This window comes from Ammodytes marinus (genome assembly GCF_949987685.1).
Source record: "Ammodytes marinus genome assembly, chromosome: 10".
Lineage (NCBI taxonomy): Eukaryota > Metazoa > Chordata > Actinopteri > Uranoscopiformes > Ammodytidae > Ammodytes > Ammodytes marinus.
In genome coordinates this window covers 10,825,037-10,844,565 of record NC_137214.1, presented here as the reverse complement: position 1 = coordinate 10,844,565, position 19,529 = coordinate 10,825,037, and the positions used below count along the sequence as shown (strand labels likewise).

At 41.4% G+C, this 19,529-nt stretch overlaps 1 protein-coding gene across 1 annotated transcript; it reads right to left on the bottom strand.

The window, feature by feature from the left end:
* Positions 1–835: 835 nt before the first annotated feature.
* Positions 836–17,844, bottom strand: LOC307256323 (F-box and WD repeat domain-containing 11-B). The gene is made up of 13 exons (XM_080035240.1): positions 17,791–17,844; positions 12,893–12,961; positions 11,878–12,097; positions 10,421–10,607; positions 10,053–10,143; positions 9,601–9,738; positions 8,151–8,269; positions 5,963–6,212; positions 5,302–5,420; positions 4,849–4,959; positions 4,672–4,750; positions 3,993–4,157; positions 836–2,159 (listed from the first exon to the last, which is right to left on the bottom strand). The coding sequence occupies exons 1-12, from the start codon at positions 17,827–17,829 to the stop codon at positions 3,996–3,998; spliced, it is 1,584 nt and encodes a 527-aa protein (XP_079891366.1). The 5' UTR covers positions 17,830–17,844; the 3' UTR covers positions 836–2,159; positions 3,993–3,995.
* Positions 17,845–19,529: the final 1,685 nt, after the last annotated feature.

The window sequence follows — 19,529 nt, the reverse complement described above, 5'->3', positions numbered from 1 at the left end:
TTATCTACAATTATTCTCTCGTCTAATCAGAAATTGGTGTGTGCAGTATTGTCTTGGTTATATTCTGTTTTTTTTTAAAGTATCCTGGTTATGTGTTATTATAAACATCATGCTGGTTTTTCAGAAACCAGATATGATACTATGAGAACTCTGATACAAACAAGAATACCATTTGTACAAAACATGGCATCAGAGATGCTAAGAAATCTAGACACAGCTGTACAAAGATGATCCGTCCCAAATCTGGATACAGTTAAGAGTCACTGTAGCAATATGCATAGCTATGGTGTATCATGTTCTGTGTAAACATATCACAAATCAGATCAAAACAAGGCTAAGACTCAAAAGCAACAAATTAGTGTGCATGTATAAGCACCTTATAAATGGAGCATGAACATTTCTTCTTGACCTTGGAAATGGTAGTTCTCCTGAAAAACAAAGTATTTCTTCACTCAAGGTCCACTCCACTAGTTATTTTTCCAGCGAGCTCTGAATCACATCTTTGTCCTTTGTCTATCTCAGCAGATGGAATCAACTAAGAAAAGATGCCTTGATCTCCAAAAGAAAAAACTAATTACATGATCTTGAGTCAATTTCTTTGTCAAACAATATTAAAAAGACATACTAAGCGATTGAGATCCAGGAAACTTTGTCAGTATCAGCTAATATCTACTCACCATTCGCTACCTGTGAAAAAAGGACAGATGCCCACTGGTTCCCTGACTGCAGGCTCAATGAGTGCTGCATCCACATGATAGGGATAAATATCACCAATGCAACCAAACATGCACACAGACAAGAACAGACAGACAATTAGACACTCATTCATGTTACAGTTGGCTCAACACTCCACCACTGTCAAGTACTTTATTCACAATAAGGTCATTTTCTTCTTTAAAAAATCATTTTTAATATACAACACAATTTTTGACAAGACAACTCCGTTTACAGCTAAATTTGAGCTCTTGAGTTCCAGCTTCTCTCATAACCAAAGCAAGCACGTAGATGGTGGGGGGAGAGAAAGATGGAGTGAAAGGGACAGATGAACAAGGGGTCAAAGTTAGAAGAAAGAATGAGGAAAAAAGACAGAGAGAGGGAAAGAGAAAGAGGACTACGCTTAGTATGATTTTTGTACTAAGAACCAAAATACTCAAAATAAAATGAGAAAAATAACAGTAATAAAAAACAGTAAGAAAGTAAAGAGTTAAAGAGAAAAAAAAAGCAGAGGTGTACCGGGACGCTGTATCCGAGGCAACCTCACATGCATGTCTGTCTGTTTGACGCTTCTGCTCTGTTCTGCCGATTCACAAGTCCACATACACAAACACACACCCAAGAAAACTTGAGTGTGTGTGCGCGCGCCCCCCGTATTCCAAGCAAGTGTGCATCTCTGGGGGGTAAAAGGGGGATGGGGGGAGAGGGGGTGTGGGGTGTGGAGAGAGAGACAGGGAGGAGTGAAAGGGAGCGAGAAGGAGCGAGGGAAGTCATCCCCTCTTCCCCGGACACATTTCTCCCTCTATCACTCCCTCCATCTCCAATCCTTCCCTCCTGTTTCCTAGAGCTGAGTAAAGAGTCTCTGTCTCCCACATCACAGCTCCGGTCATCCTCTGCCCGACTGTGTGCCACAGTGTGTTTGTTTGTGTGTGTGTTTGATATATGTGTATATATAAATATATACCTATAAGCGATTCCATGTCCGTGGAAAAATCCCTGCATTGGCAGGGGGCTGAAAACTGAGGAGCAGAAGCTGCTTTAGGTTTGTATCAAGGGGGACAAAAGGGGAGCTTGTGACTTACATAATGTCTAGGTTAATACTGTCATTAGTGTACTTTACAAAACATAAATTAGTAGCAGAAGGTGAAACTTCTCGGAAGAGTTGGTTCGTATTAGGGAATCCTCATCAGTGTTGACCTGTGTGTGTGTATGTGTGTGCGTGTGTGTGAGAGAGTGCATGTCAAGGTACTGGCAGGCAATGGGCACAAGCTCAAGAGTCTGTCAGAACGGGCGGGAAGGTAAAAGTGGCGGGGGCGGGGTTTGGAGGTGGACCGAGAGATGCCGAGGAGGAAGGAGAAGAGATGGGCTCCTTTAAAATGATGGACGCAGCCATCAGCCAATCAGCCCTGGGCTCCTCCGAGAAATGGTGCGGTGGATGGCGCCACCTGCAGGTGTAGAAAAGAGTCTGCAATCACACATGGGTCCTTCTCAGCAACGGAACTATACTGACTGAATATGAATTCTAAAACAATGCACACATACTAGGGGTGTGACGAAATCTCGGGATATTAAAACACCTAGATATTTTTCGTAGAGGTAAAAATTGGTCTTCTAATATCACATGACAGAGGCTACGTCCATATTGTTTAGTCTAAGGACTTTTCATAATATTCTAGCATTCTGTGCACTGCTCCAATCAGCGTTGATTGCCCTACATCACTGACGTGTAGACAGAGGACACAAAGATGCTGAGAAACACAGAGGAAAAAGCTGTTATGGCTGTGTGCTGTATGACACCAGCTTGGTGTTCTACACAGGGACCGCTACACGAAGGAGTAGGTGCTGGTGAGAGTGAGCAAGGAGATTGGGCTTCCTGGTTCATTCAGTGGATATGTGTGTTTTGCTTGTGTTCAGCTATCTGCTTTGCTTTAGCCAAGTTAGCCAAGTTAGCATTAGTGAAACACCCAGCTGTGTGTGCCTGTGGAGGCTGTCATGAGTGAAAGCCATCTTGCCTTTAGGCAATGTTGATGGCCATGTCGTTGTTGTTTTTATATCACCATACACACAGTGCACTGTTGCAGTTGTACCGGGTCTGATCTCGTAGTTGATAATGGGAAATAAAATAGCGAGAGGAAATCTACGCGATGAACCAATATATAATCAAGCGACATGTTCGGCACGTTCAGCACGATAAGCACCTTTTCCTCTTCCCTACTCCTCCAAAATCCGATTTAAAATGCATCTCGAATAGGAAAATAAGGGATTTAAGGGTTTATTTCATTATGACTGTTATACCCATCCATCTATGGTTGTGCTTGTTACTTACAGATGCAAAAACACAAAAAAATGGCTTGTGTAGAGAGGGCAAACCAATTGATGACGGATGCTGCGCGACGCAACATTGTATCTCCTGCCGGCTGCTGCGTGGCGCAGCATTGTTGTCTTAACTAATTTTCATGGCGCATGCAGCATAGAATGCGCTGTCACTGGTTCAAATACACATCAGGTGGGTTTTGTTGATTTTTTTAAATCATGTGACCACCTAAATGTTGCGTGGTTTGCCGAAAATCACGTCAATAAAAAAAAAAATAAAGAATAAGCTGGCTGTGTGTTCACGTGATCGGCGATAGCGTATTACAGAACAGTTAGCGCAGAAATTAGGTCTACTGTAGATACTGACGAAAATCACACAACACATTACTTCTATTTAGTAACAATATTTATTGATTTAGGCTATATTTAGCTGCTCCAACTCAAGTCAGCCCAGCCAGGCGATAGTTAAGTTTCAGTTTCGTTTTTATCTCCTACAGCCGTTTGGACCAGCTCCAGACAGCGGGAGTCAGTCTGCGTTCCAGTTGTACTGGGAAGTCGGATTTATGGCGCCAGTGATAACTGAACCAAATTATAAAATAAAGCTCTCTCTTCCTCCCTCTATCTTTCTCTATCCACTGCACATTCAGTTACTACTATCCATGCTTAAAGGAAGCAGGATTATAACCTCATTTAGCACATATATTATTATATTATATTTTATATAATTTATTCTCCCCCCCCCATCTTATTTTGAAGATTTTTAGAAAAATGTGTTGGTATGTAAGTGCTAAGGGAGCATGTTTAAATGAAACCTGTGACCCTTACCTTTTAAATGTTTCTATGTGCTACACAGGCTTAGATATTAAGGTTTTGGTAGACATTGAAAATTCGTAGGATTTTTTCAGAAAACCCTCAGGAGATAAGGACGTTTTTATAAGCAAAGTGTGAATGTGTGTTGGGTATACCTGCTATCTAGAAATATAAGTGTAGGTGCGGGAGGGAGACCGTCCCTCTGACTGGCCGTTGGTCGAGACGTTCAGGAAGTCCCAGATCAGAATGGTGTCGTCGTGAGAACTGCTGATGATCTGAAACTCATCGAACTGGAGACGGAACACGCGGCCTGAGTGCTCCTGGAAACACAAGGAATGAGAAGTGATGTTCAAATGCAATGTTTAAAAGGCAGACCATAGCCGTCTGTGATGCCACCACTGAAAGACAGTCGCAATTGCAGATCTACAATGCAGAGTAAAACATTAATGAGGGGTTGTTAATTGTTGTTGTTCTGATAACAATTGTGTTTAGAATAAGATTCTCAATGTTAAGTTCTGTTTGCAAGACCACATCCCATGAAAAACCAATACAACGTCAACTTTGGTATGGTACGCTGGACTTCACCTACAGGTGTGTATGAGAACACATTTTGAAACTTAAATCTGCATCAAGATACAAACTAGAGGTGAACTGAAATATACTATTAGTTACAGTTAAACCTGATGTGAAAAAGAAAATCCCATTCTATTTTGAGAGAAGTTAGTTGAGTTTTTTCAAAACCCTATATGGGATTCTTGTAGACAAAATCTAGAGTGCTTTAATAGGTAATGCAGATGAAGTCATCAGTATCAGCCATATAACAGTGCCACTCACCACTAGAGTGCGCAGACATAATGTGCTTGCAGGGGCTCGTGGGTCAAGAGCCGCCTGCAGGTCCCACACCTTGATCTTACTGCAGAGAGAAACATGACACGACAAAGTCAGAAACAAAATGCTTCTCTGTGCACAATGCTGTGTGTGTGTGTGTGTGTGTGTGAGAGAGAGACCCACCCGTCGTAGGCACCACTGACAATCCTTTTGTTGTCAAAGCGAATACAGCGCACCAGCTCCTCGTGACCTTCCAGCACTCGCAAACACGCCCCACACTCGATGTCCCATAACCTGAAGAAAGAAAGTAAGTGAAGCCTCAGCAAAACATGGAGGCCAATACACAGCACCTTCTCTGCTTTTAAAGTTTTTTTTTAAAGTGGATATAAAGGGATAGTTCAGTTCTTGGTTTGTCTGTTACCTCATGGAGATGGCGGTCGTCGCGGTCAGACTAACTATGCTTAAGTACCTCATTCAACTCCAATTAAAAAAATACTGAACTATCCCTTGAAGTAGAGTATTATTTCATACAATGACATTTGTATCCTTAAATGAAGCAATATAAGCCTGTACTACAAGTGTTTTTGGATTCAACAGGTTTGTGCGATATTCTATGTATTCTTCTCACACACATACCGGATTGTGTTGTCAGATGAGCCGCTGACTACCAGACGATCTCTGTACTGTAGACAGGCAATGCCCCGCTTGTGACCATTTAGAGTGCGCACAAACTCACAGGTGCTGGTGCTCCATACCTACAAGTGGAGGGGGGGGGGGGGGGGGGGCGCAACACAAAACTTTGTGAAACAGTGGCCTGTATTTAGTACAGCTTACCAAACAACCACCTAAAAAAACAACCAGGTGAATCTGAACAGTTTCAAACTTTGGAATAGGTTTGACATATCTGGTTTAATCCATAGAAGTCACACCTAAGAACACCTTTTTCTCTATTGAATCTTTAACATTTCATGTTTTTCTAGGCAGGCTGTTGAAGGTGGAGTCTGTGCATACTATGTGTGTAGAAACTGGTGTTATTACACAGTCTAGGCTCTGTGAACTAGTATGTAAACAAAGGGGCCCACTGCAGCTAGCAACATGCCTGTTTACAGAGCCTAGGCTGTGTATTTCCACAAAAGAAAATTCCAGCAGTGGTTCCAGGGGTGGCGGACTGTGGGGAGATATTCAAAGATTTTGGCATGAAGTGATTTTGAACTACAAGAATTCTCCACACGTCGTTGACTCCACCTTTAGTAGCTCCCTGTCTTGAATTCATTCATTAAAAGGCTGCCCTATTAACCTTGATGGTGCGGTCCCCTGAGGCGGACACAATGTATTTGTCGTCAAAGTCCACCACGTTGACGGCGGCCCTGTGTCCCACCAGGACACGGCGAAGGCTGATGTCTGTGGGAGACGCCATGTCCCACACGGCGATGGAGCGGTCCTTTGAACAGGTCACCATCAGACCGTTGGCAAAGCGCAGGTGGAGCACCGCCTCGTTGTGATGGATCAGTGTGTTCAGTACCTCGCCCGTCGTCACCTCCCACACCCTGCACAAGGAGAGGTAGAAGGAGAATGTATGGCAGAAAAAAGAAGAGGGTAGAATGGGAAAGAAAGGCAACATGGAGATGTGAAATGACAGGGGGAGGGGTGTGAGGGACAAAGAGGGGACAAAATGACAAAGGGGTGAGAAGAAAAGACAGGAGGAAGGGTTGAGTAGGAAAGAAAAAATTAACGTCGGGAACAAGTGGTGAAAATGAAAGGTTGAGGATGGAGAGTGGAAAAGACGTGTAAGGGGAACAAAAGGGAAAACAATGGAGACATTAGAGAAAGATGTTTATTAGTTTTACAATGAGAGTGTCACACACACACGTTCGGCTGTGAAGAACATGTTACCGAACTGCACCGCGGGACCTTTTGTAAGAGTCAAATGCAGAACATACTGGAAAAGTTGACAACCCGAACCTACAAACAAAGTGCTCGTCAAAGCGGTTGCTAAGGAAGTGAAGTCACATTTTCCTTGGATACCGCCCAGCGAGTACGGGAGAAAGTGTGAAGTAATAAGAGAATTAAATGTTGAGCTTCTGTGTGCGGTAGCCAAGCAAGTGTCAACATACGCACACGAGCCAGGTCTTTAAAAATCACTAGCAGTGAAATAAAAATCTAACTAATTATTTAAAAATACATTTTTTTTTTTACATTTGTCATAAATATTATACATATATCTGGAAATATGTTCCTTTATCCTCCTATGATGTCAACGTTAATCTTGTGTTATTTTCCAAATGAACATTGCTTGCCATCACAACAGCATAGTGCAGGTGGTTTAAAGCTGTGATTTGCATTAGATACGCGTTATATATTTCAAACAGAACAGTCATTGTTTCTGGTGATAAGATATAAGTAATCTCCTCTTAAAAACAGTACAGTATGCCGTTCTGTTCACTTTGTTGTGGATTAATTATCAATTATATAAATAGTTCTATGTTTGTTCTGAATGTTTATCTCTGACAATTTTCAAGATATTTAACACATTCTATCAGATTATTTGAAATATTTGGAATTTGTTAACACATCCATGTCCCTACATTATCCAGTTTCTAGAGGATACTGCATATAATATTACAAGCATAACATACCATCCAGCAGTTTTTAAACGCTTAAAACAGCAATGTTAGTTGCCAAAGTAAAGACGCTTCGTGTTCCAATTAATAGCCAAATTATGGTCAAAACTGCCTCCGTCGGTATGACTATATTTGAATAGAGCAGTGTTTGTTGGCGTCACATTGTTTTCCTTCGGCTTTGGTGGCGACTGCGAAATGTATTGAAGTGAGAAATAAACCTGGGTAAAAGATTAGTTTTACAGGACTTGGCTAAGTAAGCGTTGGCTTCTTTGATTGTATAAAATAGGTATGACAATCTATTTATTATGGATATGATCAGGTATTATAATGTGTGACTATCCTTGATCTGACCCAACAGAAGCATTCCTTTCAGTAAAATAATCTGTACTGGAGGAACACATTTTCATTAAGCACACATTTTAGCTTTTAAAATAAACATAACAATATTTGGTACACATTTGTACATGAAACAAATTGAACATCTTCAAAACTGATACACCCTTTGTGAGTCATTAACCCAAAATGAATGTTCATAACCTGACTTTTAGCATAATAATACTTTGCTTGGGATTAGATTTAGTATGTATGAATGCCCATCTGCTTTCTGTCTTATGTTGACAAAGTTAACCCGAGATTTACATTGTGTTGAGAAACAACAGATAAATTACAGTAACAGTTCATTCAAGCCGAGTTGTGCAGTGAATCCCATTTCGTCATGCAGAGATTCTGCCTAGTAACCACTTAGTTACAAAACTCTCTATTCAGCGATTTGAAGAACCCTTTTGTTATCTTTGTGGACACAGTTTTTGGCAGCCTACTCCTAAAAACACAGTGCGTTCCCTTCTGTAACGAGATGTATCGTACCTGACGGTTGAGTCAGAAGAGCCGGTGACGATGACCCTCTCGTCGTACTGCAGACACAACACGGAGCCTGTGTGTCCGGTCAGTATCTTCAGACACTCCAGAGACTGCTTATCCCAGATCTGTGAGGAAGAAATAAAGGACAGGAGTGGGAAGAGAATGGAGGAACGAATAAGGGAGGACACACAATGAGAAAAAAAGTGGTTACGAAAGGTTGCAGATTTAGGTCACGCTTGAGAATGGCCTATTCTTACATCAGCGTTTATGCCCCATTTCACCACTGCTGTGCTATGCTCTATGCATGCGTGTGTGTGTATGTAAGAGCCACTTAGTTCTTCCCTGGGTGCGCGGCAGGCTTCTCAAGAACAATAAGATTACAAATCCTCTCTTCTCATTCCCTGCCTCCATCTTTCCCTGCTCTTCATCATCATCATCATCATCATTATTATCTTATCCTACTCTTCTCCTCCCAGGCCAGACAGATAAGTGGAAAGCACATTGGGTCTGACTGGAGTTGGGCCCTTTCTTATCCCATAATTCACTTGTGTTCTGTCTCAGTGTCTGCTGGTTGAGCTCAGTCATAGACAATAAGATGATAAGCCACACTGAGCCACGAGAAAAGATTCAATTCAAAAACAAAGCAAACAAACCCAGGCTGGAAGAAAACTACCACACACACAGCAAGCATGTCTTCTTCACAGCCAAAACGTTTGGCTGCGAGAACCTTTGCTTGTGCTTAAAAAAATAAAAATGGGATCGATGTTGATGTCTTTTACATTTCAGTTTGGTGCCAGTAAGATAGACCGATACATCCCTGGTGTATGTTTCCATGGCCCAAGCAGCTGGAAAAACTTGAAAATTATATTCATAACCATGTTAAAGTCCAATTTAAATATTGACGTTAAACATGCTGTAGTTATATTCCATGCTTTGTGACTATGAATCAGAGTCATTATGTCAGAAATATATAAGAATGTTCACTTTCAGAGAGAGAGAGAAAAAAAAGCATTTTTCAGTAAAAAGAATGCAATTATTGCTAATCTGTGTCCGTGGGAAATGTGGGCCCATGCGTTGTGATTTTCAAAGAAGTGTTTCATATCCTGCTGACTGGAATAGTTTACCCATTTAAATAAGAACTGCATGAACTTAAGTCATTGCTTCAGACATACCTGTATTTTTTGGCTTTTTAACTCGAGTTAAGTTTCTGACACCTTGGTCTCTTCTACTGTTTTTTGTCTTGCCTTGTTTGCGTATTTCATGCGTTTTGTTTTTGAGCTTGTTTAAGCACTTTGGACAACTACTGTGGTCTTTAAATAGGCTATATAAATACATTAACATGCTGCTTTGCTGGTGTCATCAGTGCACTGGCTGTAAATGTATAATCCATTGAAACAATGGTGACACTATTGGGATGACATTTAAACAGACCTCAGTGTGTTCAATAGACACTCACCTTGATGGAATTGTCCCTAAGGCCACTGATGATCTTGTCGTCGTCGTACTGGAGACAGTAAACACCTTTACTGTTTTCTGAGCGACACTGAATCCTCTGCAGGTTGTGTCTGCCACATCGCCAGTTAGCCTCAATAGTCTGCAGGAAAGAGGGAGAAAAAATGAGAAAGACAAACCCACAAGGCAACTGAAGGGAAAAGGAAGCACTGTACATAGTTGTACTAAAATGTAGGCAAATGTGTTATATTGCTAAATGGAACAGAAAGGATGAGATCTACGGTCAAGTAAAGGCATCATCACATTTTTTGTCTTTTATTATACAGTTCATTCAGACAAGTAAATTTGACATTGTTTTACTTTTTTGAACAAGCGTAGGCAAAAGCTGTACAATACAACTAGAATCTACAAAGAAATAGTGTTGAGTTAACAGCGAACTCCATCTTGCCGTCTTACCTCTATGTCTTGGATGATCTTGGGGTAAAGGGAGTGATAGTAGGAGTTGGGCGGGACTTCTGCTGTGCGGTTCTTGAACAAATATTTCTCCCTGGGGCCAAAAGAAAAATATATACATAATTGACATCTGCTTTGTATCTACTGGGATATTTTTTTTCCACCTACAATAGAGACTCAAGACCAACCAAGTATGACCGTGTCACCTTACTCTCTTCTTGAGCCTTTGCTTTATTCTAAATTCAATGCCAAAAAATAGAAGACTTACAAGAATACTGAAAACCAGTAGTTCACCTAGTATATCCCCAAAGAGCATTGTGTAAATCTAAAGTATGTAAGAGTGTGTGTAAAGGGTTTGAGTCCATCCTCACCACTGGTGTCTCTCGGACAGGCCTTTCCAGAGTGGGTCTGTACGGACCATGCGTTCAATGAGCTTCTTCCACAGCATCCCCTCAGAGATGACGCGCTGCCACTCCTTACACACCAGCTCTGCCGAGCATAGCGAGCGTGCATCCAGGAAAGACAGGATGTTCTCCGCTATGTGATCCAAGCCTTGGGCTGGAGGGAGTGAATGATTGATGCAAAAATGAATAGGATTTTATCTGGTCGGATCATCTAGGCATGGGGATGATTATTTAGAGTTTTTGTCTTAAAATGTGTTTATTGGCATTTATTTTAAATACTGCCTTAAAAAATCTGGTAATGAAAATCACTAATACAAAAACATGGTTGCAGTAATATCATTTGTAGCCCAAAAAGCTGTAGTTTTTGTCGTTGTTTCTGTTGCTATGTTTATCTTTCCAAAAGCAGCAGAAAACAACTTCTAGATGTGCAAACATAAACTTAAGGTGCACTATGTAACTTAGGGTGTGTCAGTTAAATTAAAAGTTTCAAAAAAAGGTATATTTTGAATAGGGCTGCAACAACGAAATCGATAAAAATCGATTACTAAAAGCGTTCGCAACAAATTTGGTCATCGATTCGTTGAGTCGCGCGATTAACACGTCACACGTAGGCGCGGCACTGTTTACATCCAGCCGCCGACCGGTTCATGCACGCCCACAGCGAGCCTTCCACACGTGAAGCGGTGCGGGAGAGCTATAGTGTGAGCGGCCACAGCTTGTATTTTGGTCATATCTAACACTGGACTGTAGGCCTATATAAAAGTGTTGTACCTTTGCTGTCTTTGGGTTAAAAAAAAACTCCTTCAACTCAGTATCTGTGTAGTCCAAAAAAGAGCCGGCATCGGCGCATCAACAGTCATACAATGCAGCGGTAGTAATCACACAATTACAAATGTTTATTTTTTTATCCGATTCATCGATTAATCGAAAAAATAATCGACCGATTAATCGATTATTAAAATAATCATTAGTTGCAGCCCTAATTTTAACAACTAAATAAACAAACTTTACTCACAGGAATATTGGATCCCTGGAACACTGTTTGAAGTTAGAACGCTACCTGTTTGGTGTTGTCGTTTACAGCAGCAGGGCCCACAGTTTTTTTGTACCAACAACCTAGTCTTATGTTTGGTTCCAGATGCCTCAAAATACTTTTGTTTTGATTTATGATAATAGAATTATTCAATAATAAGACTTACATGTAGAGTAAATATACATTTTGTAAACTAACTGCAAGCTCTACAAATGTAAGCAAATCCACCTCCCCTGAAACAGTATAGTGCAACTTTAAAATCCCTTTTAAGTGATGATCTCCCGTTCTAAAATCCGGGCACTTTTTGAAGGAAATGTGCAGTTAGAAAAAATGGCGCTCACACTGGGGCGGTTGGATTGTAAACATTGCATTTCTGTGTGTATGTGTGTACCTGGCAGTGCAGTGATGAAGTCCCTCTGCAGCATGGGTTTGAGGTAGGAGTTGATGTGGCCGTGCTGGTAGTGGCACATACGGGAGATCAGCCGCTCGACAAACTCCACCTGGTCGGCCTCTGACCACTGGTCAAACAGGGCGATGCAGTGTTCCTTCTCCTTCTCATAGTTCCCCTCCGACGGACGCTTACGGGAGCCCACAACGGGACCGTTACTAAGCTGCAAAGATCAAGGGTGCATAGAGATGAATTAAATGTGCAAAGATAGTGTGTAAGAATTAAGAAGTATTTTGAGAAATGCATATGAAGCAAATCAGTCAAGGTGGGGCACTATTTTAGACTTTGGGTGTTGCATAGGAGGAACTTTATCCTTTCTTACTGTTAGTTTTTATTCTGTGTGCCAGAATGCAAATGGAAAATTTCCATTTCATGTTATGGACAATAAAGTTCCTTATCTTATAATTTCAGCTGTATATCAAATCTGTGCAACCGCCCTGAAACTGAAAGTTGTTGTATGCGTTTACAGTACTGAGAGGAGTTTCTTGTTACTGCAGGATGGACACACGTTAAAAATCAATTTTACATGCTGAGGGGTTAGAGCTCGTTAAACCACTAAAAGCCTGCAGTGGTGGGGGTGTTTGTGTGGGAACAGGAAAAAAAAATGCTTGAAAATAAATGTTCATGTCAACAGCATTTGTCAGCATCAGTGAGAGGTTTTTCGTTAGATGGAGCCATGAACCGAGCAGGATATCCCTTTAAAAAAATGCTGATGTCACATTGCTAATCCAAAATAAATATTTACTCTTAAACTTCCAATGCTTCTGAAGCCTGTGAAATTTTGAGCCGCAATTAATTTTTTTAGAATTTACAAGTAAACAATTCATATGTCCTTCCTGCACAACATACACAATTTAAATACTGTAAATTTAAATAAACTTAAATCTTAATTTTTTCAACAAGGTGTGGTCTTGGATACATAAAAGATCCACACACACAAAGAGATTGACACACACACCTTGAGAACTGTGTTCTTCTTTGGCGACAGATCGTCAACAAGGTTCTGTGACTCCATCCCCGACGTGTTCTGTTGAAAGAGAAGAAAACAAAGGGAAGGAGCCGGTTAGTGTTTTGTTCTCTTTGCACGTGTTTTGAAAAAGGCATTGTTAGAGCCAGTGGCAGCGGTGTGGACAGCGCTGGACACTAGAGTGCCACAAACACAGCCAAGGAAAGGGTTACCATCATGAGCTCTTTGGCGTGCACGCAAAAAAAACACCCGTGCATATATACACACACATATGGAGTGAAAAAATAAAAATAAACTTGAGCACCGCAACAAAAGGAATCTATTTGCTTGCTTGTCTGATGTGGGCTAAGTAGTCTGGACAGGAAATTAAAAGTGCAGCATCTTGGATATGTCACTAGCAGCAGCAGCTCAGGCATGACTGTAATGAAACCAAAATCAGATAGAGCATTTAGGATAGGGAGGTAACCGGATCCCACCCATTTCAAGCATGACCTAGGTCTTACATCAATTCGACAACAAATTAAAAACAACAAGGTTATGGAACAATTCACTTATTGACAGTAATTGAGTGAGACTAGGCCCTCCATGTAGCCTTGCTCTTAACACTACATAAATACTAAAGTATAATAATAAAATACCTGGAAAGTATCAAGTTCTTTAAAGCATGTAAACCTCTTTGGAAGTCAAGGACAGTCCGGCAGCAATATCATACTCATTACAGACATTTAAACCAACATGAACACTGCTATTATACTCAGGGGATAGATATTTGCTGGTTTTAGTTGTGAAGATATGCTTAACTATTGATTTAAGGGTGCCACCTTGAACAAAAATGCTGTCAAATTAACATGTTCATCAAACTGGCACATTCCTGAACTACAAGAGACTCTCACAACTCTTCCAGAGATGAGCAGGAACCGTACAATCTTGTCAAAGCATAACCAACTACATTCGAAACACACCATTGAAGGACAAATGCATCATTATGATTCGCAGGTCCAATCGTAAATTTAGATTATTCCCCAAACAATGTATATATATTTTTTTACCACATGTTAAACTCATTTTTGGAGGGATATGGGACACACAGGGACAGTACCTGGGAGAGGGTTATTTCTATTGCATAACCGTGTAGGTGATGACTGAGCCAAGGTCAGTCTTTGAAAATGGCTTTGTTGGCGAAAAAAGCCAGCGGTCTGTTTGTCTGTATAGCATATCTGTGCTTCTGCAGAGGCCAATGAGTTTGCCATTTGAAGGGTTGAATAGGGCCAGAAGGGCCATACCCTTAAAAAAAGATCAATTATTTAGATTTTATTTTCTCAGTAAAACCCAGGACCCAGGTTTTGCTCAGTGCAGTTATCCATCTAACTTTTGTGAAACTGCTACTTTTGGAGAGCAAAAACCAAAAGAGATGTTCCTCTATCAGTGGTTGGCACTAACACAACCACACAAACAAACAAACAAACGGTCAGAGACCCAAAGACCAAAGCAGACAGGACAAGGAGCCAGAATGGGCTTGCTGGTGTTGATGACCATGCAGAGTAGAAGAAGAAGAAGAAGAAGAGGGAAAGAGAAATAAATTAAAAAGACAGACAGACCAGGTTAGGCCAGGCAGGCAGGCAAGCAAGCATGTAGCCTCTCAGAGCTTGTAGGAAGACCCCCCACCTCGGCCCTCACACCTCCAGGTAGAAGGGGGAGAAAACGCTACTCCTCAGTGCGGGGTTATTATCTGTTACCCCCTGCTTCCGTCCTCAAATTATACTGACTGTAGATGTCTCCATGTTTCATCACATGACACAATCATTGTCTGACTTTAAAAAAAAAGAGATGGAGTAAGCGATTCTGGAGAATACTTGTCAGAATCAGTGAATATCTCCTCACAATCTGCTACCTGTCTGTACTTTGTGTGTTGAAAGAAAATCTGGTGTTAATACACAGGTTTAGGCTCTGTAAACAGGTATGTTGCAAGCTGCGGTGGGCCCCGTTTACAGCGCCTAGGCTGTGTATCAACAACACTGGATTTAAAAAAAAAAAGCGCACACATAGTAGGAACAGGTAACGTATCTTTAGATATTCAGTAATTTTGAACAAAAGCTAATTTGACAACAAGCATTTGCTGACTCCACCTTTAAAGAGGTTCTGGGGCCCTCATTTAGAAGCAAAAGCTGTGTGATTAGACATGATTAAAAAAACAAGTCAATTAAAGTTTATACAGCTAAAATTCTGTTTTTAAGCAGGGGAGTTTGAGGAACGCACCAGAGAAGAACCCAAGAGCAGTGTTGCTTCCAACAGGGGAGGAAAAAAGACAACTGAAGGTGAGTGGGCACTGTCCAGCGCCAAGGTGGTATATGAGGAGTCATGTGGAGTGGGCAAAGAATGTTGAAAGGGTGAGGAGATGGCAAGGGGATGTAGGGAAGGGAGAGGAGGAGCAGAATTAAGAGGAGAGAGGCAGAACCTGGTTGTGAGCCCGGGTGGAGGGGATGCTCTGCAGGCACCTGAGTGCACACAAACTCTCAGCCACCGAGGAGCAGCCCAGCCAGAGAGAGCGAGGCACAGAGCACTGTGTGAAAGAGAGAGAGAGAGGAAGGGAGGAGGAGTGGACAGGGTGAGGGAGGAAGAGCCAGAGAGACCAGAGATGAGAAGTAAAGGAAAAGAGGAAGTAGGTCGATGAGGAAGTCGGGGAGGAGGAAACCAAAGGAGATGGGGTTTGAATGGATGGATCAATGAATGGGCCGATGGATGGATGGAACGAAAGTGGTGAAGAGTTGGAACAAGACAAGGTGAATTGTGGGAAAAGTAACAATACAAACATAATGGGGGGAGGGGATAAAAAAATAAATCAGGTTTGGTTTAAAATTTGGAGGGGGGGGGAGTGAGTGTGTAACCATCCAAAGGTGAGGAAAGAAGAAGAGGGAAGGAGGTGGGGGGGATAGTGAGGGGAGAAACCAGTATTAGAGCTACACACACATTGGCACAGTGAGCGCAGGAACACACACACACACACACACACACTCCTTGACACACACACAACACAAGATACAGACTGAGAAACAGACACACAGAAGCATTATTAGACATGAACTGGGTGGGGATAGGTAGAGGAGAGGGAGGGGCAATGGGAATAACTGTCAATTGTGGTTGTTGTCGCTCTTGTTTTTTCGACAGAAACCCCACCCGCTGTTCTGCCATCCCCACTCTCATGAGTGGTTAGTGAATAACACTGGGACAAAATAAATAAATAAAATAAAATAGACACAACCCAAACAAATATGTAAACTTTCTTTTCTTTTTTTTAGGCCTGTAAGATTACGACGCACCAAACCCTGCGCAAATGTATAATAGTTATTTTATTTAAATGTGTGTATTCATTCTACAGTGAGGACCAGATAATAATCCATAAAGCCCTGGGCTATATAGGCCTATATATCAACACTTAACATCTCATAACATTGGTTTTAGTCTGTGGCTATCTGAGAACATAGATGTTTACACTCCAGTTTTCAGCTCTTATAATTATTTTAATAAAATACCACAATAAAGCTCAAACTATCAATGCAAGTTGTAAACACATTCGTAAGGTTTGGAGTGCTGTGTGCATTAGAAATGTCCCTTTATACTGGCTTCCATTGTCTCTAAAGATGGTTATTCACACGGTGTATACACATCTGCAGTGTTTGTGGATTGGACCCTTCAGAACACAAATAGCCATAACCTATTCATTTGGAAACGTTTCATCCATATACAATACTGACGAGTTTTTCAGATATTCTTAATTGCAGGCCTTACTTGCTTTGTCAATAGCAAGTACGGCGAAACAATTGATTTGTTTGTTAGGAGAAAGAAGAGAAGGATGTGCGGTATTTCAGATATGCGTATGAATACCTGCCAACATGAATGTTAACTGTATCTGTCTGTGAGTTTATTAACCAAACACATGTGTTCCTTATCTTAATTGACGTCTTCCTTCCGACCACTTTGACCCCTGTGATGTTAATGTTAGCTATCGGTAAGCTAAAGTTAGCCTAGGTAGCTAGCCTATCAAGGTACCCAATCATTTCACGAGAAAACTACATTACTTCTTGACCAATGCTGATAGTCTATAGGGGGACATCATACAGTGAAGATAGTTTATCTTTCAGGTTACCAAAAGTTATTCTACTCCCCCGACTAATTGACTGTTTTGGTATGGTAATGACTGTCATATACCTAGCATTTTTAGCTTGCTAGCTATTAAGCTAATTGCTACCTCGCTAATCGTGGTATCGCTGTGTGAATGAAAAGCCAATACACTTCCTTCTACGCACTTCGAAAATATAAACAGACAAGTAACGCACTGTGGCGAATTCACCAACATCCCTCTGTATTACCGAATTTGTTTGAGTGCTCCACATATCAATTGTCATGCAAGCCGTGTTTACGTAAAGTAGATAATATAACATACCCGAAAATTTACGTGGATCATCGCTTTCTAGCCTGTGCTAGCCGGATGGCTAAGTATCAGACAGGGCCCAGTTAAAGTGGCGCAGCGTCACCGCAATGAGCGCTACCCCGAGAATCCTCGGCTGTGTTCGGCCGTCAACAGGACATCAACCTCTTAATTTCCCCCGGTATTGACCAATTCGATACCAGACGAAACGTTTTACATTTACTAGACGCTGAAGCCTCGGTGTTGTTTGTCAATCTGGCCAGTATGCGGAGCTTTCTCGGCTAAATGTATCGATAATTTCAGGCCCTCCCTCTGATTTCTGGTCCCCCCTCCTTTCTCCTCCACCTCTCCCGACAAGCCGCTTCAGCCCGTCCCTGCCGTCGAATCGAGCCTCGGCGCTTCCCCACCCAATACACAAGCGACACCGAACCCTTCGGATGTCCATTACCGAGACGAATCTTACCATCAGCTCCAACGTTTTGTCCTCCATCTCCGGCTCCATGTTGACGATCCCCCCCGAAACTCGCTCTGAAAATGGAAACCCAGCCCTGCGTCGGCGGCCCGCAAATGCAGAGACGTCATTCACTTCGCTCAACCACACAGCTTTGGTAGGGCAGTGTCAGAAAGGGTGGGTGGGGGATGGGAACGCCCATGCAAGACAATCCGCGCCGATAGGGCGGATTTTGACAAAGGGGGCGTACTTTCGCAGCTTTGCCTTTTATTGATTGGCTCACCGTGCTACCAAGGCATCCCCGGTGACTCCCCCAAACAAAAGGGCAAATGGATGAAGATGCTGTTGCTATCCCGAAGAGGAACACAGTAAGGCAAAATCAATCATCCGCATAGCTTTGCAATGAGACGCTGCACGATATTGGCAATTTTAATATGGTATGTGATGAAAGTAATTGGTCTTTCAGATGCAGCTCCAAAAAACCGTAAAAGAAGTGAGTCCTTGTGGATTCCAGATTGTGTATACTTATAGCCCTGTGAAATGGTCAAATGAACTGTTAAAAAAGAGGTTGGGGGGTGCATCATGCCACTCTATCCAATTGCACATTTTAATGAATGTAAATATTAATGAGGGATCAAAACACAGTTACAACAGGGGGCATCTTGCAGAAATAATGCCCCTGCCTGTGGCTTATGTCAGTAAAACTTGGAACTGCATCAAAATGGATTGATGCAAGAAAACCAGTCCACGGCTTTATAATTAAACAATGCCATTCAGAAATCTGCACCTGGCACAACTGCAGTTTATGTCATCTTTAACCTTAGTTTACCTTTGCTGATGCACTCATGTGAACCCCGCAGGCAATAAAGAAGTGATGTTGACAGTCAATCGAGGGAATATTGTTGAATTATTCCCATCCTCAGATATGTTATGCTATATTCAGAGGACATTATTTATAGTCTTGCAAGATGTTTTGTTTACTTCCTTAACACTCAAGTTGCTACTTTGAGATTTGTCAAAACAAGCTCCTTATTTCAGGTTAACTCCCACAGCTATCTTGTGAATCAAAGTGATTGTATTTGATAAAGAATGGATTTGTATTTACAGTTACCTTGGTAGTTAGTTGCTCCTAATTTCCTCACAGTGGACTATGAATGAAAACCAACCCTTGTATTACAAACAAATGTCAAGTCTTATTTTCTAAATGACAAATGTTTTACATTTAAAATTGTATCTGCAGGATTGCATTGACAAATTCAGTTTTTGAAAGAATTTCTAAATACCTGCAGCTGTCACATTAATTTACAAATGCATTCAAATGTGTCACAAGTGGAATCTTATAATTGGGATTCAAATTTGTGAACATTTTACCATTTAATTTAATTTTATCAGAAGACATCATCTTATATCAAGGGGGACACTAATGAATATCTATATCCAATTCATATATTTTTTTTTTATATTTAAAATCAATTAAAATTCCACAAGAGGAGGTACATCCGAAGAGCCAAGTAGACAACTGAATCAAAATATAATTCATGTGAAGTCGGAGAAAATGTCAGCCTTTCCAGGAACAGGACAGACACAGCACAGGATTGAGACCACAGCAGATGAGGAGGTAGCAATGGTTTTCAGCAGTTCAAATTTAATACTTTGTCCCCCTTTCTCTACAGAAACCCAGGTAAAAAAAATCCCCCACTCTCATAAAATACAACAGCAGCAGTTACCAGTAAAAAAATGAAATGCAAAAA

Coding starts and splice junctions, on each gene's coding strand:
- LOC307256323 (XM_080035240.1), bottom strand. CDS start 17,829: ATGGAGCCGGAGATGGAGGACAAAACGTTGGAGCTGATG. Junction 12,098..12,892: donor AGAAGAACACAGTTCTCAAG/GTGTGTGTGTCA, acceptor TGATCTTTGCAG/CTTAGTAACGGTCCCGTTGT. Junction 4,158..4,671: donor TATGTCTGCGCACTCTAGTG/GTGAGTGGCACT, acceptor TTGTGTTTCCAG/GAGCACTCAGGCCGCGTGTT.